This window comes from Pituophis catenifer, unplaced genomic scaffold (assembly GCF_029215685.1).
Source record: "Pituophis catenifer annectens isolate HBS135680 unplaced genomic scaffold, rPitCat1.0.hap2 SCAF_2, whole genome shotgun sequence".
NCBI lineage: Eukaryota > Metazoa > Chordata > Lepidosauria > Squamata > Colubridae > Pituophis > Pituophis catenifer.
The window spans coordinates 165,545,263-165,568,397 of record NW_027256882.1 but is presented as its reverse complement, the minus strand read 5'-3'; the positions used below and the strand labels follow the sequence as shown (position 1 = coordinate 165,568,397).

At 39.9% G+C, this 23,135-nt stretch overlaps 1 protein-coding gene across 2 annotated transcripts in view; it reads left to right on the top strand.

Moving 5' to 3' along the window:
* Positions 1-2,960: 2,960 nt before the first annotated feature.
* The window catches only part of OS9 (OS9 endoplasmic reticulum lectin), a 38,784-nt gene continuing 18,609 nt past the window's right edge, over positions 2,961-23,135 (top strand). The window contains exons 1-8 of one of the 2 annotated variants that reach the window (XM_070937973.1): positions 2,961-3,215; positions 13,204-13,380; positions 14,473-14,536; positions 15,326-15,402; positions 16,494-16,592; positions 17,249-17,450; positions 18,402-18,512; positions 21,684-21,799. In XM_070937973.1, the coding sequence (XP_070794074.1) occupies positions 2,961-3,215; positions 13,204-13,380; positions 14,473-14,536; positions 15,326-15,402; positions 16,494-16,592; positions 17,249-17,450; positions 18,402-18,512; positions 21,684-21,799 (1,101 nt within the window). The remainder of the gene's footprint in view (positions 3,216-13,203; positions 13,381-14,472; positions 14,537-15,325; positions 15,403-16,493; positions 16,593-17,248; positions 17,451-18,401; positions 18,513-21,683; positions 21,800-23,135) is intronic. The other variant, XM_070937974.1, reaches the window with a different exon arrangement.

The following is a 23,135-nucleotide window of genomic DNA, read 5'->3' as shown; positions in this document are numbered from 1 at the left end:
TTCAATCGGGTCTTTTTCTTTTCTTTTAAAAGTTTCATCTTAAAATCTTCTATGCTTCTTAGTTCCACAGCTGCTGATTTAAGGCTAGGGGTCTTACAAAATAAAAAGCCATTACTCCAAACGTTGTTTCAAGCCTGGGTTGGTTGTCACTCACCCGGCTTCAAAAGGCATCGCTCTTTTCTGCTTTCCTCTTGCACATCACTTGCCCGGATTGTCCCAGCTTCGTGGCAGCCGCCATGGCTGCCGCCCCCCACTGCCGACTCACAGAGAGCTCCCTCCAACCTCCAAGGAACTTACCTGTTCCTCTGGTCGTCCGAGGTGCCTCTCTTCCATCCCCGTCCCTGCAGGACGGTTCCGGTCCAAAGACTCATCAGTGGTGGTTTGGCAGAGTTGTCTAGAAGTTGAGTCATGGCAACTGAATTTCTTTTTTTTGTTAGCTTGTTTGTTTGAAACATTTCAAAGAAGCTACTTGGATAAACAGCGAAATACTGGTAGCCCTCGACTTATGACCATAATTGAGCCCAAAATCAAGTGAGACATCTGGCAAGTGTGTTTTGCCCCACCTTATGACATTTCTAGACACAGTTGTTAACTGAATCATTGCAGTTGTTAAGTTAGTAAAATGGATGTTAAGTGAATCTGGCTTCCTCATTGACTTTGCTTGTTAGAAGGTCACAAAATAGCAATAGCATATAGACTTACATACCGCTTTACAGTGCTTTACAGCCCTCTCAAAGCGGTTTACAGAATCAGCATATTGCCCCCAACAATCTGGGTCCTCATTTCAGAAGGGTGAAAGGCTGAGTCAAACTTGAATTGACTGGAATTGAACTGTCGAACTGCTGGCAGCTGGCAGTCAGCAGAAGTAGCCTGGAGTACTGCATTCTAACCACTGCATCACTGTGGCTGAACAAAAGCTGTTCACATGACCCAGGACATTGCAACCGTCATAAATATGAACCAGTTGCCAAGCATCTGAATTTTGATCATGTGACCATGGGAATACTGCAAGTCATAAGTGTGAAAAACAGCCATAACAGCCGGTTTGTGGGGGCAATAAGCTGACTTTGTATAAAAAAGAACACCGCTTGGGGGGGGGAAGCCCTACTAAGCAGGTATATACAAAAGTATGAAGGCTATTGCTTAACGCATTGTAAGCCCCCCTCAGTCTCCAGAAAAGGATGGCATATAAATCGAACCAATAAATAAATAAAATAAATAAGTCACTTTTTTCAGTGTTGTTGTAACTTTGAACGGACGACTACTTGTATTTCAAAAAAAAAAAGAAATCCAATGATTCAACTTCCAGTCTTTCCTACTATGTTGATGTCTTATTTTGTTTTAGTTTTTTTTGCATTTGCTATTATTGGTTCTTACAATAATTAAATAATGCATAAATAAAATGCATCATTTAGAAAAATCTATCAGTCATTAACAATAAAAAACAAGAGTTAAATCTAGTACTGCTGGAAATGTATCTTCAGTACCAGCAAACAAGTGAAAACTGATGTAATAAATATTGTTATTTTATACAAATAAACCTAGGTTGGATTCTGAATTAACCCCCATATGCAAATTTGGGGGGATTTTAGACTATGAAATTCTGTTTAATTTTAAAGAGAGAATTTAGCTTATTCAGTAGTTAAGAAGCCCTGAATTCTGATCCTGAAAACATCTAATTTTAATTTTGCTTGCTTCAAAGTAATCCTGACTAGGTTTAAAATTTCAGATAATACTAGTGTATCTGCAGATTCACTAATATAGTATCTGTAGACTCCTTACTCTATTCCTGTATCAAAAATTAATGTCAGTTAAGGATAAAACTGTATGCACATTTGTGAGTAAACTTCATTAAACTCATTGGGGCATTCTTCTGCAAAAACCACTGTAAGGTGGTGAAACATTATAGTGGGACTCTGAGCTGAGTGCCAGCTCATGCCAGACAATGCAATCTGACAAGTAACAGGCTCCAACCAGTCTTCCACAATGTGGTACCCACCAGTGTCAGAATTCAGTCACAGGATCATGTGGGTACCAGGAATTAAACTTGGTCAAAAGATATGTTACTTCTTAAAGTGTGCTTCCATTTTCTGACTACCACAGCTCCCATTCATAAAGCATTCTGCACCTCTTTCATCTTTCCTTCCCTATGAATGCCCCTTGCCCCACAAAAAGAGATGGAAAAAAAATAGTGGAACTGTTACATATAGAATACAATAATATGTGAGCTCTCCTGAAGCATTTTTTTTTTTTGTTCAAAGCAGAGCAAATACAAAATGAAAGTGTCTTCTGAAGCATATTTAATCCCATAGAAACCTGTAGAATGTATTTGCATAGCGGTACTCATATTTAAGCAGCTGACAGGCATGTCCAACTATGATTGTTATGTGGTAAGCAGGGATGAATACTTGAGTAATAATTTAGTACAGCTGTTATATAAAACAACTACCAAACTACAACACTGCACAAGACGTCCTTTCAGTAAAATGACAACTAACAGCCAGCAAACTAGCACATTAGTTTTTGTTCAAATTTAAATGATGCAGATTAATTCCTAGCGGGCATTCTTGCCCTTTGCTGTGCGATGGAATAATTTCCGAATAATTTCAACGCGTAAATATATCCGTGGACGTGATTCTTACATAAGAAGTCGCATAGCACGCAAATATTAAAATTCAGGGTTTTTCAAATAAAATAGCAGCGCGCACTTGCGCTCTTCCGAGCCTGCAAGCGGTCGTCGTCCGGATTGGTTGCTACGATGACTTTACTTTGGCCAATTGTTACTGAACAGACGCTTTCAACCGCAGCGTGTACTGGCGCTCGCCGTCGTGATTGGTTGGGCGATCGACCCAATCCAGTTTTTTTCCCCAAGTCCCTCCCCATCGTAGTCACTTCCCTTACCACGACCAATAGGAAACCCTCAATGGGATAACTGACACGTCCCAGAACCGTAGGAATTGATGGATGGCGTTCCAAAGAACGGGCGGAAGGAGTCACCGAAGCCGTCGTCACTCAGGGCAATAACAGGACGGAGCCGTGAAAGCAAGATGGCGGCATCGGTGCCTCGGTTGTCGGCCCCCTGCGGCCTTTTGGTGCTCTTTGCGGCGTTTTCGGTGCTGGGGCAAGGCGAGTCCTTTGGCACCTTGAACCTGCATGAGCTCAGCGAGTTGAAATACGGCATCGAGATCGGCGCGGAGCCTGTGATGGCCGGGCAGGTAAAGCGATCTGGGGGGCCGAATTGGGGTGGTTGGAAAGCGGAAGCCCGGCGGAATGTCAAGCTATCTAAAGCGGTCGTTAAGCGGGACCCAAAGAAGCGCCTTGTGACGCGCGCGTTGTGGCTTCGGCCCTTGTGCCGCCGGATCCTCCGTGGTTCACGGAAAGCCTGACCTTTTGCTGAAGAGAAAATGAGGGTTTGTAAACAGCTGGCTCGAAAGGACCCAACCTGCCCCCTTTTTATTCAGAAGGCAAATTTGTGCCTGTGGGTTTTTGTTTTTTTTTCTTTTTTCCTCCCTCCAAGATCAGGACATGTGTGTATGTAGGAATGAAGAGTGGGGGAGAAACCTGGAATGGTTAATTGTGTCCAAAGCATTGCAATCCGTGCAAAACAAGGAAAATCGTGAACTTTTAGGTAGTGGTGCCATTGGTTAGCGATTTGTAGTTCCTTTTTTGAAATATGCTATTGCCGCCACCCTGTTGCTTTGTAAAAGTCTCTCCTCAAACCGGGGTTTACAGGGTATTTCATTATTTTAAATTCTTGATTTCGGTGTTCAGGATATGCTTTACATGCAGAAAGCCTCTCAAATTTAAACCTGCTTGAATGGATTGGTTTTTGTGCCAAAGAGTCATCTTTGACGCCCAACCGACCACATAGAGAGATAAGAAATAAAGATGACAATCTGTCTCTAACCTGTTCTTGCAAGTCTCCCAATGGTGCAATCATTGCCATTGTAACTGAGTCCATCTGCATTGCTGCCTGTCATCCTCTTTCTTTTCATTTTTCCTAGCTTTTTCCACAGTGTATCCAAAGTAGGATAATTTGTGTATCATTTGTGCCTCTGGGGAGATGCATTGTTGTCTTAGCTGTTTACAGTATCAGGAGTCTTCTCCAACACCTAAGTTTTTTTAAAAAATCAATATTCTTTCTATCTTCTCTGAAGTCCAACTTTCACATTCATACTTGTGTCACAGTCACAGATAAAGTAATTGGGGCTGAAATAAGGCTGAAATGGGTTATTTCCAGTGTTAGAGTCACAACCACCTTGTAAAAATACTGCAGGATATAATACAACTTAAAGAGTTTCCTAAAAATATAGACACTTTGATACATTGGTAAATAAGTGCTTTTGAAAACTGTTGCATCTGTAATATATGGTTAGTTATTTATAGAGACAGAGTCTATCCAATAATATGTTCCAGAAATGATAATGACATGGCTGGTGTTCCTGCAATTTATTTTCTCACAATAAATAAAATTCCCACTGGGCCACTTACAGGATAGGGGAGATACAAGTAATTCCTATGTACAATATTCTCAACAGCCTCCCATATTGCAATGGGGAGAGAGACAATTGCTGGAACAAACTTATTCCAAACAGGTCTTTATACCATGCTTTTGAGTATTTGGTTCATTGTTGGATTAGAAAAAAACATTAAGTTAAAACCATGAAAGAATTGGTTAAAACGCTTTTAGCAAATATTTAATGCTGCAGTGTGTATACAAGGAGTATAATGTCTGGACATTCAATATCCTTGGATTTACAGTAGATTAAATTTTTCTTTTAAAAATTCAATGTTTGTCCAAAGCATATTCATGTAAATGGAACTGTCTAACTCAAATCATGATCTGTATTTTAAACATAATTAAAACAATGTATTGGACATTTTTGAGCTTAAAGCAATGTCTAAGATACATAGTGAATAAACAATTTAAGGAGTGTAGCAAAGTGTTAAAGAGAAGTGCCTAACCTAAAGACACTATCTTATTTGGTAACTGTTCGAGAACAATTATTTCTTAATAACATTTAAAAATAGTTTCGTCTTTGCTTAATATTAATGGTGAACAACAAGCTACTCTTGAGTTGTTATCTGAATTATCAATATTTAGCCCAAATAGGGAATATTAGTAGGGTAATGCAGTACTTTTATTTGTATTTATTTAGAAAATTTATATAGCTGCCTATATAAGAGACTATAGGCAGCTTACAAACAATAAAAACAAAATATAGAAACAAAATAAAAAAACAATAACTCCCCACCCACGGTGACAGCACACAATTAAATAAACCACTTGATGGGCTTATTTAGAATTGTTAATAGAAGAAGTTTTAAAATACAGTCCTGTTTTAATATTACGGTGCCTTCCCCTTGGTGTGGCTATGTTTGTACATTTTTTGCTCCAGTACCTGCAGAAGCTGACAGAATCTTGTTAATGCTTTGTTTTTTAAACTTTTTAAGCCATTCTTATACTTACTGGGCATTGTCAGGTGCTATCAGTGGCCATTTCAGGCCCTTATCAACTCTTTTGGTGCTCTCTTTGCTTTCTATAATATGTAACCTTGCCCTTATGGGAAATAGTTGCTTACTTAAGCAATGTGTCACAATGGGTTTATGTTTACTACTCTGGCAAGAGTTGCATCATCATACCTGAGGATTGCACCATCTGTGCTATACATAACCCACGAAAAATCAAAAGATTTATTACTAGAGGTAGCTTGAGCACTATTGCCATTGATTCCCTTTGTAATTTAGAAAAGGCTTGCCTTAAAACTGTTGAAGCCAAGTGGTTTCTATACTAGCTTGCTTCTTGATTTGCTGTCTTACTCTAGGACCGTGATGGCGAACCTATAGCACGGGTGCCATAGGTGGCACACAAAGCCATATCTGTGAGCATGCGAACATTGCCCTATCTCAGGGCAGCACGCATGTGCATGCTGGCCAGCTGATTTTCGGGCCTTCCGGGCCCACTGGAAGTTGGGAAACAGGTTGTTTCTGGGCCTCCTCCAGGGCGTGGGGAAGGCCGTTTTCACCTTTGCCAGGCTCCTAGAAAGGTTCTGGAACCTGGGGAGGGCAAAAAAATGGGTCTACTGGGCCCACCGAGCCATCGCGTGCCCAGAGCGGGGGGGGGTCACGCATGCATGCATGGGGGGACGGGCGTATTGAATTATGGGTGTGGGCACGCACACAATTCCTCCCCCCACTATCCCGCTTTTGGCACGCAATGGCAAAAAGGTTAGCCATCACTGCTCTAGGAGAAGGCACAAAGCTTGTAGTGTTTGTAATGGTCATTTCTTACTTTATATCCAGGCTGGGCCACCTACCACTCTGGGCTATCCATACTGGTCAGCCTTGTTTCAAATGCCCTTAGCAAATTTAGAATTTTGCTAAGCAATATTGTTCTATCTGACTTAGCTTACTGCTTGGGAGAGAGGAAAGAGAAACGACAAGGGGGGGGCACTCACACACACAAATATTGCCCATTCTGCTTTACTGTTACATAAAGTAATGTGGCCACCTGCAACCTAAGCTACAGCTCCCATCATCCATGACATTGACCATGGATATTGGGGGTGTTATTTTCAGAGCATTTGGGGATACTTGATTGGGGTAAGCTAAACTAAAGAACTTCAGGTGGCTGGAATTAGAGGTCCAGTTCGGTTTTGGGATTTTGGGGAAGAAAGGATATTTATTTTAAAAAATCAAATAGCCAGTAAATTTTGAATGAAACATGTGATTCTTTCTGCTGTGCTGGCAACAGATGTTTTCCTGAACTGATCGCAACCTAGCTGATGGCATCTTCTGTGCAGTACCTTAATTAAGAATCATGGAAGTAGGCAATTTTACAATCCAGTTTTGTCAGTTAAGTGCATTTGTAAACGTCAATCTGCTGCTGTTTGAAGGCTAATGTTTCTTGGGAAACCAAGTATCCAGAAACCCAGCTATGGAGCTGGAAACTCCCATCCTCCCAAACTTGCTTTAATTTGCTTGCTGTACACTTTAAATCTTTTATTATCTTTATTCCGTCTTCCACTATTATTATGTCCGTCAGATTTTGCTGCAGTGCTTCCTACCTGCTGTTTAGATATTCTGCATTTGCCAAACTAAACTAGTGATGTTTAGATTACATTCTTATGTCGATAAGCAATGAGTGTGGATCTTTTGTTTACAACACAGGTGTTTTTCAGATAGTTTCATAATTGGTGAAAGGCGATATGTCTACTAAAGTAGCCCCCCCCTCCAAACACCGTGAAAGAGAACTGTGGAAGAATATGGTGCTTTTCTTTGATATTTTATTTTAACAAGCATCTGATTATTACGTGAATTGGGTTTCCTAATGCTATAATGATTTTATTCCTAATGGCATTGTAGATAGAGACGCTTGTGGTAACAGGTACCATTTAATATACAGGCTTTGAAGTTTATTGTGGTTACTGATTATTAAACTGGTTGCATAAAGAGACAAGAATCTTTGGAGGATTTTTAATTTTTGTCATTGTGATCCTGAATCATTTGGTAAAATACCTGACTGATAGGATTTATTTAATACAGCTATTTTCCATAAATATTAGGGCTATGTGGTACTTCACTTTCAAAGGGAAAAAATAATTTGGATTGAACAATATCACCTATTGGCAGTAACTTAAAGTTGTGGCATTTCCCCCCCAAAATTATATTTAATGTATGTTTCGTTTTAAGGATCTGGCAGCATGTACTATATGATATACCTCTCCTTCCATTCCCCCACCTCCGTAATCTGAGGCATATTTTTTTCTTTGACTCTGAAGTGCTAAATTGTAATGGGCACCTATAGCAATTCTCAGTACTGTTTCAGAGGACATTCTGAAAGGAAAATGTTAATTAACTAACTCACAGACACTGACTTGCTGATAGGGCCTTCTGGGATGTTTGGAATTGCTGTGTGTCTACTATGCTAAACAGGGACCCTTGGGACGCTGCATAAGTTGTGTTCTGAAAAGCAATGGCATGCTGGCAGCCATTCGTATTAGTGAATGGTGCATCAAAAACAACAAGATTCCTCCAAGATGTAAATCATGCCAACTTAATGCAGCCGTATGAATAACAATTTGCCTTGTGCGATTTTTCTCCGCATTTAGATGTAGGCAGGGGTTGGCGGCTTTAGATTTTTTCCCTGAGCAATCAAGCAGAAATATTTTATAAATCTTCTTTGTTATCTGAGAAACAGGTGTGGGCTGTGATATACGAGCATTTTTGCTGCCTTTCTTTTGAAAAAAGAGAGCCAAAGTTTTATTTTGTAGGCAGTTCCTTTGAGGCAGGCCTCAAACAGCTGCTCAGTTTTCAGCTGATACAAGGCCTTTGGACTCAAAGAGCAGGAGTTATCTGCTCCTTAGAAGGGTTATCAAGGTTTTTGCTTTTTTAGAAAAATCCTGAATGTTTCCCTCAAAACAATTTGTCTGCCCTCAGCAATACAGGTAGTCCTCGAGTTACAACAGTTTATTTAGCGACCTTTCAAAGTTACAATGGCACTGAAAAAAGTGACTTACGACCGTTTTTCACACTTACGACCATCGCAGTATCCCCAGAGTCATGCGATCAAAATTCGGATGCTTGGCAACTGATTCATATTTATGACGGTTGCAGGGTCCCGGGGTCATGTGATTCCCCCTTTTGTGACCTTCCTACAAGCAAAGTCAATGGGGAAACCAGATTCATTTAATAACTGTGTTACTAACTTAACAGCTGCAGTGATTCACTTAACAGCTGTGGCATGAAAGGTTGCAAAATGGAGCAAAAGTCAAATGTTTCACTTAGCCACAAAAGTGTTGGGCTCAGTTATGGTCGTAAGTGGAGGACTAGGTGTATTCCCTTGCCACGTGCTGCTGCAGATGGAGCAGAGTGGGGAGATATACAGGCAGTCCTCACAACCATTCATTTAACGACCATTTGAAGTTACCATGGCACTGAAAAAGTGATATATGACCAGTCCTTGCACTTACAACTGTCACAGCATTCCCCACGGTCATGTGATCAAAATTTGGACACTTGACAACTGGCATAAATTTACAATGGTTGCAGCATCCCAAGGTCATGTGATCACCATTTGCAACCTTCCCAGGGTGCTTCTGGCAAGCAGTCAGTGGGAAACCTGGATTCACTTAAATGTCTGCATGATTTATTTAATGACAACAACAACAAAAAGTTTATAAAATCAGGCATGACTCACCTAACAAACATATTGCTTAGAGATGGAAGTTCAGGTCTCAGTTGTGGTAGTAAATCAAAGACTGCCTGTAATTGCAATTTTTTTTTCTGTGAAAATAACTGAATCTAACAGACTTTTATGCGGAACAGAGTTTATTTTTCAGTTCTTTTGACTCAATTAGGGATCCTAAAGTGGATGAGGTAGGCTTTGAAATTAAATTGTAGAAATATAAAAGCTATTCTGAATTTGTCACGTAAGTGAAGTTTTCTGCAGAGATCATGAAATAACTTAATACAATTACAGTTAACACACAAGAAAAATACAGCATCTGATATTCTACATCGGGAATTACATGCTAATATAACATTGAAGAGATTGTTAGAGCCTCCTGAGTCTCCGGAGAAATGCGGCATATAAATTGAAATAATAATAATAATAATAATAATAATAATAATAATAATAATAATAATAATAATAATAATTTAGTCATAGATAATGATTGCAGTACAGTGGGTATCTATATTAATCTACTGAGGATAAGTTGCTATTATTTCTAAGTAAGTACTATAGTATAGCAATAGCACATAGACTTATATACCGCTTTACAGTGCTTTACAGCTCTCTCTAAGCGGTTTACAGAGTCAGCATATTGCCCTCAACAATTTGGGTCCTCATTTTACCCACTTCAGAAGGTTGGAAGGCTGAGTCAACTTTGAGCCTGGTGAGATTTGAACTGCCAAATTGCAGGCAGCCAGCAGTCAGCAGAAGTAAACTGCAGTACTGCACTCTAACCATTGCGCCACCGTGATATATAGAATTGTAGGCTAAGAGGAATATCAGCTAGCTAAATGATTGTTTCTTTAAAATGCTGGTGTTATATTAAGAACAACATGTTAATATTTTATTAATTGCTGCTAATTAACAGCAATTTATTAAGAACAGCAATTCATTAATTAAAAACAGCAGTTTGTTAATTAATTGGGGACACCATTTGGCTTTTTCTTTAAAAAGTGTTAAACAAAACCCATTAGGAGGGAGTGCTCAGAGTCCGGTCCTCTTTTCTTCCCTTCATTCTCCCAATATTTTGGATACGAAAGAGTCAATTCCTTGCTTCCTCCTGGATCCAGTTTTGAGGAAGTTGTGGACACGACATTTGGTGAGGGATTAATGTGGCCTTACCTGCCAACATTTAGACTCAATATCATTTTTTAAAAGTTTGCTTCAGGTAGGACGTAGCGCTGCACAGAGATGCCATGTATTAAATTTGGCTCTGTTGATGCATACTTGATTACATAACCTGAAGTGTTACGAAAAGCTACCTTGCTGTCCAATATCCTTTCATGTAAATAATGAGGCTCTGATAAATAAGTACACCTTCCAAGCCCAATTCCTATCTGTCCACCACCCCAAATATCATTTAAGTAATGAACAGGTTATCTTTTTTTACCTTAAGTAATTCTCTAGCTGGGTTTCAGTTTATACTTACTTTTATTTTTGTTGCCCTTAAGTACTTCTGAAAGGAGAACAGAGTATACTTTTTGCCTACATCTGTTTTTTTGTTAAGGTGTACAGTAGCACAGGTAGTCCTCGACTTACAACAGTTCACTTAGTGACCGTTCAGAGTAACGACATCATTGAAACAAGGGACTTGTGACCATTTTTCACACTTACAACCGTTGCAGCATCCCCATTGTCATGTGATCACAGTTGAGACAGTTGGCAGCTGACTCACATTTATGATGGTTGTACAGTATCCTAGGATCACCTTTTGCGACTTTCTGACAAGCAGAGTCAATGGGTAAACTAGATTCACTTAACAACCATGTGACTAACTTAACAATGATTCACTTAACAACTGTGTCAAGAAAAGTCGTAAAATGGGGCAAAAGTCACTTAACACATGATGAACACATTAACTTAGCAATATAAATTCTGGGCTCAATTGTGGTCGTAAGCCGAGGACTACCTGTGGTTTGATCCCGTAACTTGCAGTTTTCTTTCCTTCAGCAGTAGTTCGAGCTAAAAGAGCCATGGTGGCACAGTGGCTAGAATGCAGAACTGCAGGCTAACTCTGCAGACTGCCGGCTGCCAGCAGTTTGGCAGTTTGATTCTCACTGCTGCTTAGACGTATTGAATTGCCACCTTGCAAGCAGGGTGAATATCTATAGGTTTGAGGATCATGGGGTTGTGTAGTGTCAGGGATTGTCCATTTGAAAGGTCCCTTAGCCACTGCTGCTGCTTCTCAGCTTTCCTTTAGTTCTGATTAGATTGTAAAAAGAAAGCTATACCCAATGCAATATTTTATTCGAGCCACGGTGGCGCAGTGGTTAGAATGCAGTACTGCAGGCTACTTCTGCTGACTGCCGGCTGCCTGCAATTTGACAGTTCGAATCTCACCAGGCTCAAGGTTGACTCAGCCTTCCATCCTTCCAAGGTCATTAAAATGAGGACCTAAATTGTTGGGGGCAATAGGCTGACTCGGTAAACCTCTTAGAGGGGCTATAAAGTACTGTGAAGTGGAATATAAGTCTAAGTGCTATTGCTATTGCTAACTGTGTCTTAGTATATTGTACAGGCACTCAATTTAGTTTATATAAAAGCTGAGAGGTTCCAACATTGCAGTTAGAATCCCATAAATTATATATTGGTTTAATCATCAAGCTAGTATAAATCCAGATTTCAAGATTATGATAATTAACTCTTGTAGTACTTATTCATTCAGAAAGTGCATGAGAGCCTTTTCCCAACCTAATTTATTTGATAAATTGGAATTCTGGAAACTGTTTTACACCATTGGGTAAGAACCTATGCAAAGAAGATAACACAACACTTTTTAAAAAATGTACTGTAGCAGAATAGCCAAGCTCATAGGGTAAATGCTGGAGGTCTCAAATCATCTCTCCCAGAACCCCATCTGAGATGTTCACACTCTCCCTTCATATCCACTGTCTAGGAGTAATGGCTTCATAGTTGCTGTAGCTATATCATCGGTCTTGCAGAGAGTGTCTCAACTGGCATCCACTCTGTATCCATAGTGGGTGTGAGGAAACAGGGCTCTCACAGCTTTCTTAACTTTAAAAATTAAACATTCGATATTGAAAAAAATACATTACAGACCTATCCAAATACAGACCTATCCAAATGATACTACAGGCAATTTGATATAAAAGAAAATCCAGTTCTCCAGACAGTTCATAAGTTGACCCTGGTCTGTTCCATAATGAAAGTTCCACATTAATAATATTAATTACAAGACTTACCATGGAAAATATGTTTTCCAGAAACCAGTTTGAAATATTGATAAAAAAGCGTTCCGTAACACACATGGCATAGAGAAATTAAATTTAGCACAACATAGAAAATCAGTCAAACCTAGCCCAATTTCTGCAGGACTTCCTGAAGCAAAATGATCCCTTTTGGGGGTTCCTGGATTTTGTCAATTTCTTCAGAGCTCCATGTTTCCTAGATTTCCCTTAGTGGTTATTGGCGGGGATGGAAGCTTCTGTTCTTTACCTTTGCTTTTCCTAATATAATCCAAATTGTTTTATTTCAACAATCGATGGTGCTAACTGAGAAAGCCCAAATTACAAAATTCCCCTCCCCAAGTTTATTTATTTTATTTATTTATTGGTTCGATTTATATGCCGCCCTTCTCCAGAGACTCAGGGCGGCTTACAATGCGTTAAGCAATAGCCTTCATACTTTTGTATATACCTGCTTAGTAGGGCTTTCGGGCCCCCCTAAGCGGTGTTTTTATACAATGTCAGCTTATTGCCCCCACAATCCGGGTCCTCATTTTACCTACCTCGGAAGGATGGAAGGCTGAGTCAACCTTGAGCCTGGTGAGATTTGAACTTGCAGTAATTGCAGGCAGCTGGCAGCTAAGTGCTACTTAACAGCACTTTAGTCCGCTGCGCCACCAAGTCCCATTCTTTCTGCGCCCTTGACAGTTGCTACCCTTACCCTCTTATTATCGATAGCTAATTCTCATTTCTGTCCACCTCTCTTTTTTTATTTCTCTTTAGAGTAAGGCCACCGATGTAGTAACCATCTCTTCCAAATACAAGCAGAAGTATGAGTGCCGACTACCAGCTGCTGCAATGAAGATCCATCAAGACAAAGAGGAGGATCCACAGAGTTACACTGGACTTGGGATCTCAGAACTGCTGAAACCAATGGAAGCGGCTCCGTGCCTGATTAAAGTAACTTTAGGATGGGTTTGAAATTAAGGGGGCATTGGGAGACTTAGGCACAAACAAAAGACTTGGAAAACATTTCCTGAATGGGCTTTGTTAAAGGATCTGCTTTCTCATATCTCTACTGCAGATTAGTGATAATCTTGATCCCTAATAACACAGAAAACAAGGTCAGTTTAGTAAAAGCTGTCATTATTCTTGATCACATTATAGTAATGTGAAATGCTTTTAGAGTTCTTATTTCCTTAATGTCTCACAAATCTTTGGGAATAAATCTTTGATGTCTATTTTTTTTTTTAATTGATGGAAAAATTGATTGCTCAAGTGAAAAGTTACTTGCCAAAGGCCACCCATTGAATCTGTGCAGGGACCATACATTTGTTTTCCAATGTCCAAACCCAACAGTAACTGACTTCACACATCATGGACATTTATGCAGCCTATTTGTCCTTGGTAAGCATGTTGTGGAAATGCGACTCTTGCATCTTATTTAGTAAAGAGCTTAATATGAAATTAATCATTTCTTCCTTTATGCCATATTGATACATCTTTTCCCCACAATTGTTTCTAACTAAGAGATTTGCTTGATATAGACAGAAACGATCTTTTTGATATTTTTCTGTATCTATAACAATAGTGCCTGTAAAAAAAAAGAGCACTTAGAGAACTTTTGCTACCAAAAATCATACCATTTAAACAAACTGATGTGGAATTTACCTATTTTAAGCACTACCCTTACCCTGAAGGTTGAATATGCCAGTTGCATCCTAATGCCAAACTCACCGCCATAACTTCATTTTTCCTATTCCAAGTGGCGCTTGACTTTTTAATTCTACAAGTATCTAAAAATTTTCCCCTAATGCATTATGTTCACCCAATTTTTTTTACATGGCCTAGTGTTTTCTGACTGCAGAATTTGGCGATGCTGCTAGTTTAGGATGTTTTTTCCTAAACTTGATTGGGGGCTGAGTGTTATGGGAGTTGCAGTGAAACGATCAAGAAGGCACCAGGTTTCTGACCTTTGTTTTTAGATGAATTCTGATTGAATTCTCATTTCAATCGGTTAATTTGATCTTTACTTTCTCCCTTTTCTCTTAGACTAAAGACTGGTGGACATATGAATTCTGCTATGGGAAACACATCCAGCAATACCACATAGAAGGTATTGATCTTCTCCTCTATTGCATTTGTGGTTGAAGTGTAAGGGAGTGGTGGTCCAGATTGGAAAACCTAAAATCCATAACTATTAGGCTTCGTTATTAAAATCAGGTGTGTAGTTTCAAGGACTCTTCACAAGGCAAGATGTTTCTTAGAGTCTTAATTGCAGAGGTATTTGATCAAATCCAGGACTCCCTCAGCTTGCTTGAACGAAAATATATGCAAACAATTGTGCCTCCACATACTTGCTAGAATCTTAAAATCTCACTGAATAGTACAACAAGCTTCCATTCTTACTAAAAACTCGTGTTTATAGGAAAATGAAACCTGTTATGAGATCTCTATGTTGTGCCTAAGTTTGAAAAATGCATTCTGTAATAGTCAATTTTAGGCTTCCAGAAATTTGGGGGGGGGGGGGCAACAATGGATCAGGATATTTTTTGGAAGAAGCTGGGTGCAGCCTAATAACATCTGTACAACTGATAAGGCCTAATTTGAATGTTTGCCAGTTTACAGTGTTGGTGGTGGTCGAATTGCACAGTCTGTTTGGCATGCTTTCTCTTTTTGCCTCAGGTTGCAGAACCTGAGGCAAAAGGTTCGTGTTATGTTTCTTAATCAAGGATCTCAGACTTGATGCATATACAAATAGTTAGTGTTTAAGGTACCACAAAACTGTTTGTTTTGTTGTTGCAGGCTAACATGCCGATCATTGGACATAGGGTGGGGGAGTCTCTCTTGAGATTCTAGCTTTCAGTTTGCTTACTGACTCTGTAACTCCCCTTATATTTTCCAGAATCTGAAGTCAAAGGTGATATTCTTTATCTTGGGTATTACCAGTCTGCATTTGATTGGGACAATGAAACAGCAAAGGTGGGTGTTTCCCACACCTTTAGCCCCCACCCCCCCTGGTCTTGGTAAGATATTCCTGAGATTAATACTTAGAGTTTAGACAGACTCCTGTCTCCCAACGTCAGTATTGGAATTAAGTTAGAACATTTTACTTCACTTTTTCTTAGTTGTCCCTTTCTCTCCCTATCTGCCAATGTTAAGTGTCTTGATACCAAAAGACTGATCTGCTGTGGAGAAGCACAGCATGTCTAGGAGCCATTAAATCCTCTGAATTTCTATTATGTACGTCTCTGAATGAAACAGAAGGTTAAATTCAAGTATTCTAAGTGACCATTTCCAGCTTAGTGGAAATTTACCGGTTCTGTAAATTTATGAAGCATATACTTGGTTATGCTCTGTGTAATTAAATTGCATGCAGTTTGTTTTATGGTATCTAAAATAGTTTTTTTTAATATATTTTAAATAGCTAATTTAAAATTGGTGAAATGTAAGGTGCATTTATAGTTTGACACTAGGCCAAGAAATATATAATACAAAATAGAGGAGTGAAATCTCCTATTGTAAGGAGTGGGTTGTGCAGTCCAGATATGTTCTTTGTTTAATTTTTCTTTCTTCTGTGGTACGGCTGGCTAGGAGGGTTATTGGGTTTCTCATTGGTTACTGTTTTATGATTGAGAGAATTTGGGACCAAAGGTTTCCTTCACTGAACGATCTGCAACAAAATGGGCTGGGATCTCTTCAGGTCTTGATGTGTTATTCCAAGGATTACCTCAGCATGCCTTCTAACTTGTTGTATCATGAGGAATCCCCTGTAATCCTGTTCTTCCCCTCCTTATCCTCTTCATACCATTTATTTATTAATAATTACCCTTGCATATATTCGGGGGACCACAAGAAAAATCTCTTGTGTTTTGCTAGAAACAAATTGCAGGGATTCTTGGGGTGTATCCTCTTTCTTTGTTTAAATAAGTCTTGCTCTAAATAGATTTATATTTTACAACTGTGTAGGGGAAGGGGAGGATGTCATTAGTTTGAAGCAAATAACTTCTAAATTATGAACCCAGAAATGTGGCCTGAGAGTTTTCTGGTTTTGCTTCTCACCCCAACTGCAGGCATCAAAGCAACACAAGTTGAAGCGGTATCACAGTCAGACCTATGTCAATGGATCCAAGTGTAACCTGAATGGGAAGCCCAGAGAGACCGAAGTCAGGGTAAGAAGAAAGGGACCTCGGGGTGCGGAATTGGGCTGAAAGCTATGGGAGAAGAAGGCTATATTGATATTGTCAGAGCAATATTCCATCTTATGTAGGTGTATATCAGTGTCTGTAGGGCAGACTTGAGAAAGACTTGCTTGCTTGACTGAATTACTTATTTTTCTCCTGTGGTGGCCTTACTTTTCTTCTCAGAGCCCTTTTCATTTGTAGTTCTGCATTTCAGGAAAAAAAAAAAGAATTTAATAGGCCAAAAAAGTAGTGGTTGATCTAGGCTGAAATTCTAACAAGCACAGAATCTCAATTTTACTCTTTTGGATGGATTTCAGTTCTTTGCTTGCTATTTTCAAAACGAGGCGATCCAACTACTCTTCCCTTTGCTTCCCTTTTCCCCAATTCATGAAAGCAATCTCAGGATAGCTTTCATGCCACAGCTCCAAGAAGATGTAAACTTTAAGGGTCCAAAATGGATTCCGGGGAATTTCAGTTTAAAGAGTTTCCGGAAGAAGGATGGGAAATGTTGATGTTTGAACACCTATAGGAATGCTGCCTGTGAGAGTCACATAGAGAGTCATATAGGCAGGTGTCTACAGGGTCCCAATGGGTTGAACCCTCATAAGATAGCATCATTGGTTTTTTCCTTATCTTGATTCCAGTTTTTGTGTGAGGAAGGTTCGGGAGACTACATTGCCCGTGTTGATGAGCCCCAGTCCTGTTCCTATGTGCTGACGATCCATACCACCCGCATCTGCCACCACCCGTTTCTGCGGCCGCCATCCACAGCCACCCCTCAGTCCATCCGTTGTCACCCAGCCCTCAGCCCTGCTGAATATGTGGAATATGTCAAGGCCCAAGTATGTAAGTACACCCTGCCAGTAAAGAGGGAGAAGGCCCTTCCACACTTCCCTTAGTGAGGGTGAAAACTCAAGTCCTCATATATTGTTTCCCTGAAATTGTTCCCAAATTCAGTGTCAAAAAGTGACCGTAGAAGCTTTTTGCACAGACGTGTGCTAGCTTAGATCATCTTTTTTCTTATTTTTGATAGTTACGTAGGATAGGTGCAGGACTTGGTAGATTCTGCTCCCTACATTCTCCCATATCCCTATATCTAAATTGGAATATAGACCATTCCAATTCATTACACTCAGGTTGAAAGTGGGGGTGGGGGAGGATTGTCCTTTTGTCCCATTTTCTATGGATGACAGGACAGATTGATGAGGCCAATATAGGGAAGCGAGAGCAGGGATCAGAGAGCAGGTTACAAATTTTCTCTGAGCCATTGAATGATTCAGATTTGGAGATTGGTTTAGTGTAACTATTAAGCTAGGTTCATGTTTGTGAGGTTTGCTTCGTGGTGATGGGGAAATGTTATCTATATTTCCCATTAGAGGGAAATATGAGGTAACAATAGTCTATGCATTTCTGCAGAAGGTCCTGCACCCACATGACATTTAAGAGAAAGAATTAATAGAATTGCAAGGCATGGGATATCCATACTGCTTAGATGTATTGAATGGCCACCTTGTGCAAGCAGGGGGAATAGTCTATAGATCTGAGGACCATGGGGTGCGGTGATATATTGTCCATTTGAAAGGTCCTTCAGCCACTGCTGCTGTTCTCAGCTTTCCTTTAGTTCTGATTAGATTGTAAAAGGAAAACTATACCCAATACAATATTTGCAATAAAGAATCTACTAGTAATTCCTTTGGAGAAAAAGGGTGATGTTATGATGATGATCTGTTCAGTGATCAGACATCTTCATGGGAGGGTAGAGTTTTACAGAGTATCTAATGTCTTAAATTGCTGCAGCTGATACCAAGCGCAAAGTGGAGGAAATTTCGGAAGAGCTGAAAACTCTAGACACACAGCTGTGGAATGAGCAAGATGCCAGCACTGCTACTCAGGATTCCAATGAGAATGGTAAGCTACTGTTACCTTTCCCTAATTTGGGGCCTCCAAATTTCTCATCAACCCAAGCACGGTCAGGATGATGTTATTGAGACTATCTGAAGGGCACTAGATTGGGGAATGCTAAATCAGACTCAGAAAAATATCACTGAAATTAGTTAACGTAGATGGTTTTCAGTGCCAAATTCCATCAAGAATGGCAACAATTTGTACATGTAGGCAGAAAGAGAAGAGAGAATGGACAAAAATATCAACCTCCTATACCAAGAGTGTCAAACTCGATTTCATTGAGGGCCACACCAGGGTTGTGTTTGACCTTGGGGAGCCAGAGTGGGCGTGGCCAGCTCGACGTCACTCTTGTTGGGGGCGCCTGTGGTGGCCTGAGTGCTCTGCCAAAGAAAACAAATTCCCGAGCTCCGTTTTTGGCTGCAATGGCCTTCTTCAACCCTCTGCCAGCGAAAATGGAGATCGGGAGGGCTGTGTGTGGCCCTCCAGAGCTCCGTTTTAGGTTGCAATGGTTTCCTGCAACCCTCCACCCGCAGCCCTCCCGAGCTCTGTTTTTTATTTATTTATTTATTTATTTATTTATTTATTTATTTATTTATTTTTATTTATTTATTTATTTATTTATTTATTTATTTATTTATTTATTTATTTATTTATTTATTTATTTAATTTATATACCGCCCTTCTCCCAGAAGGACTCAGGGCAGTGTACAGCCAGAATAAAACACACAGATATAAAATTTTAAAAACAATTTAAGAAATATTAAATAATTTGGCCAAAAATTACTTCAAGTGAAACAGAAGTAATAGGGAAAATTTTAGAATGCGCTGAAATGGATAGGTTAACCAAAGAATTACAAGAAAAAGAAGAATCAGACTATTATAAAATATGGAATAATTGGTATAATTGGTTAAAAATTAGAAATATACAAAAAATATAGGGGATATATTACCGATTGATACATATATATGTAATAAAAATATTATTAGATTACAGAAAGGTGAAGGAATATATTATAAGTAGAATTGTAGAACGTCACTCTGAAAAAATGCTTAAGAAGAAATTATATTCTTTTTGTGTATATGTTGTATAAATGTTCGTTGTGTATATGTTACGTATGTCTTTTTTAATATTTATATTCAATAAAAACTATTTTTTTAAAAAAAAAATAATAATTTGGCCCATATCTAATTTAAATAAAACTACCCGTTTTGGACATTTAAAAATTAAGAGTTAACGATTAAAAAATTTAAAAATTAGGCCAGCCTGGCTTGTTGGAATAAAAGCATCTTGAGGACCCGGCGGAAGGTGCGTAAGTCGGGAATCCTCCGCATCTCGGGGGGCAATTCGTTCCAGAGGGCTGGAGCCCCCACAGAGAAGGCTCTCCCCCTGGGGGTTGCCAGCTGACATTGCTTGGCCGACGGCACCCAGAGGATTTCACCCCTGTCCTAAACAAATGCACAATGGAGCAATTTATTTTTATTTTAAAGGGTTTCCCAAAGAAACCTTTAAAGAACAGAGTGATTTCCATAGTCCTTAAGACTCTGGGTATAGGAGAGAGAAATAGAGGATCGACTTGGTTGCCTTCATTGTATGTAAACAATACCAAACAATACCAAGCCCTGAAGGAACAGGATAGGTGGCTTCACAGGGCTAAGTGAAAAGAACAAAGCATTTTGAGTTTGTCGTTGAATAATACAGTAGAAATTCTTAAAAGCAGCAGTAGGTTAAACATAACATACTTACCCATTAAAATCAATTAAATAATAAAGACAGCATTTGAACTATAGATCTCACAATGATACCAGTCAGTAAAACAGATCAACGTAAGGCCCTGCAGTACTAAACTGTAAAAAAAAAAAAAAAAAAAAACACCCACTATTTTTATAATGACTAAATCCCAAAAGCTTGGGAGAAATAGCCTGGATTTATCTTGGTATTGAAATAAAACTCAGGTACTGATCTGATTTTTTGGAAGAAAGTATAAGTCCATAACCAGAGTGACTCGCAGAGTATCTCTCTTACTCTTTAATGCTTTTTTAGAGCATTAAAGCAAATGAAGTTGACTAGTCCTGTTTGTTTGTTTTTTAACTCTTTTTACTGGATTTCTTATCAGTGTGAGAACGGGCTCTCACACCATGCTTCCGATTTAAAAATGATTGGGCAGCTTCCTTTTTTGTAAATGTAGTGAGTAGAATAGCACTGTTGTGGTCCGCCCACAGCCTGAAGAGCTGGCAGCGGAGTCAGCCTCCAGGACTGGCCCATGTTCTTCCTCAGCCTCATTGCTATCCAACTCTGTGTCGGAGGCAGAGATGAGGCCAGGGCGATCGGGGAGTGATGTGCAGACTCTGGAGCCTCCAGAGGCTGACAGTAGAGAGGCAGAGGAACAGGAAGAGCCTGTTCCTAGTGCACGCATGAGAAGAGCTGCCAGAAGGCAGGAACAGATAAAGCAAAGAGGACGACTCGGGAGTAGGGCCAAGAGATGATTGGCTCCTCCCATAAGGTTTAAAAGACCAGCAATGGCTCTTGGGCTCTTTGCCGGAAAACAACGTTGATAGACGTGTTCTTGTCTTGCTGCACTTATCTCTGGTTGGCGTCTTCTGCTGATGAACTTTTACCAAGAGAAGCCTTTGGCAATTTGCCTAATTATACCAAGGTTGGTGATTAGACTGAAGAATTTGTGTTATGAAGAATTTGTTTTAATTTAATTTGGACTATGCTGAGAATGAGTTAATTCTCAGCTGTTCTAATAAAGTGTTTGTTTTGGAACTGTTTGCGTCTAATACTACCTACTTGGGCCTGGGTCACAACAAGCACTTAGACTTATATACTGCTTCGTAATGCTTTTTACAGCCCTCTCTAAGCAGTTTATGGTATCAGCATATTGCACCCAACAATCTGGGTCCTCATTTTACCCACCACGGAAGGATGGAAAGCTGAGTCAACCTTAAGTGGTGAGACTCGAACTTCTAGCATTTGGCAGAATTAGCCTACAATACTGCATTCTAACCACTGTGCCACCACACCTCTAAATAAAAACCTCTAAATAGGACACGAGATTCTCTATATCCTGTCATTTTGATTCACAAATGCCTGGTCCAAGGGCGTTATAGTGATGCTTGGCTTGGATTTTTCTTTCCAATTTAATGCCTTTTGCTTTTTGCTTCTTTGATCAGTGACCCCAGCCCCTTCTCCTCCTCTTGAGAGCGAACCTGGGGATGAATCTGAGTTCTGGGAGAGAATGGCGCTGCACAGAGAAGGGAAAGCAGCTCAGACTCCAGACCAAACAAAGGTAACTTCCTATCACCATATTGCAACTTCAGTTATTCCAAAGCCCGGTGATGTTAAACATGGATTCCTATCTCAAAACTGGGCATGCTACCTTTTGGACCATGAGATTTTCTTTTTGTTGGAGGAAGATGATCCCGCCTTTTATTTTGTACATCTTTCTCATGGCATCTGATTTAGTTTAGCTCGATGATCTATTTTAATTTAATTTGGCATGCCTATTAAATTAGGTATCCTGCCTTTTTTTAGTCTATTTTCTAATGTTAGAATGTACTTATACCTTATAGTTACACTTACTGTAAATATAGCAGAAGGTAGCTGAAATTAGTGTAAAAACTTCCTAAAACATTACATTTAAACAGTATTAAACAACATTTCCTGATAGTTAGAACAATTAATCAGTGGAACAATTTGCCTCCAGATGTTGTCGGTGCTCCAACGCTGGAGGTTTTTAAGAAGAAATTGGACAACCATTTATCTGAAATGATATAGGGCAGTGATGGCTAATCTTTTATGTCACTGCGTGTCAGCCTGCATGCTGGAAATGGTGTGCGAAACCATCCCACCTGGACCACGTGGGCTCATTGGCAGTCGCGCGCACAGGAGCACCAAAACCCGGAAGAGCAGTGTTCCATCATGCATACGTGAGCCGGCACCTGAACGTCCGATTTCCGGCACAGATGAGTGCCCAATGAGCAGTTGGCCGTCGCACATGCGCGCAGTGTAAACCTGGAAGTCCGGGTGCCGGTTCGCGCATGCATGACAGAATGCTGCTCTTCTGCGTTTCGACAATCCTGCGCGTGTGAAGGCCAGCTGACCTGTGCGTTGGTGTGCGTGTGTGCACAGGAACGCGGAAGAGGAGCCAGCGAGGCTGCGCATCTCTTGAAGAATGGTTCTGCATGCCACTTCCAGCACGCGTTCCATAGGTTCGCCAACACGGATATAGGGTTTCTTGCTTGAGCAGGAGTTGGACTAGTAGACCTCCAGGGTTTCTTCCAACTCTTGTTATTCTGTTAAAGCTACTGAAAGCATCAGAGACTAAAAATATCACAACTAAAATTATGTAAAATGCCACCAGCAGTAGAAGTGCAGGAAATTAAAAGGAGAACTGAAAGACCGTTCATGCGGAAAAAATAACGGAGCGCACATCAGGCAAATGTCTCTAGGGAAATAGGTGGGCACAAATTTAATCATAAGAAGGCTTCCTGCCTAAAAGTCCTATAAAGCGCAACTAAACATTTAAAGCTTGTCACATTTGAACGGAGGAGGGAATTCCATAGTCTAGGTGGTATAAAAAGCTTTTTTGTTGTTACTTGGCAATTTTTATTTTAAAAAAGGAG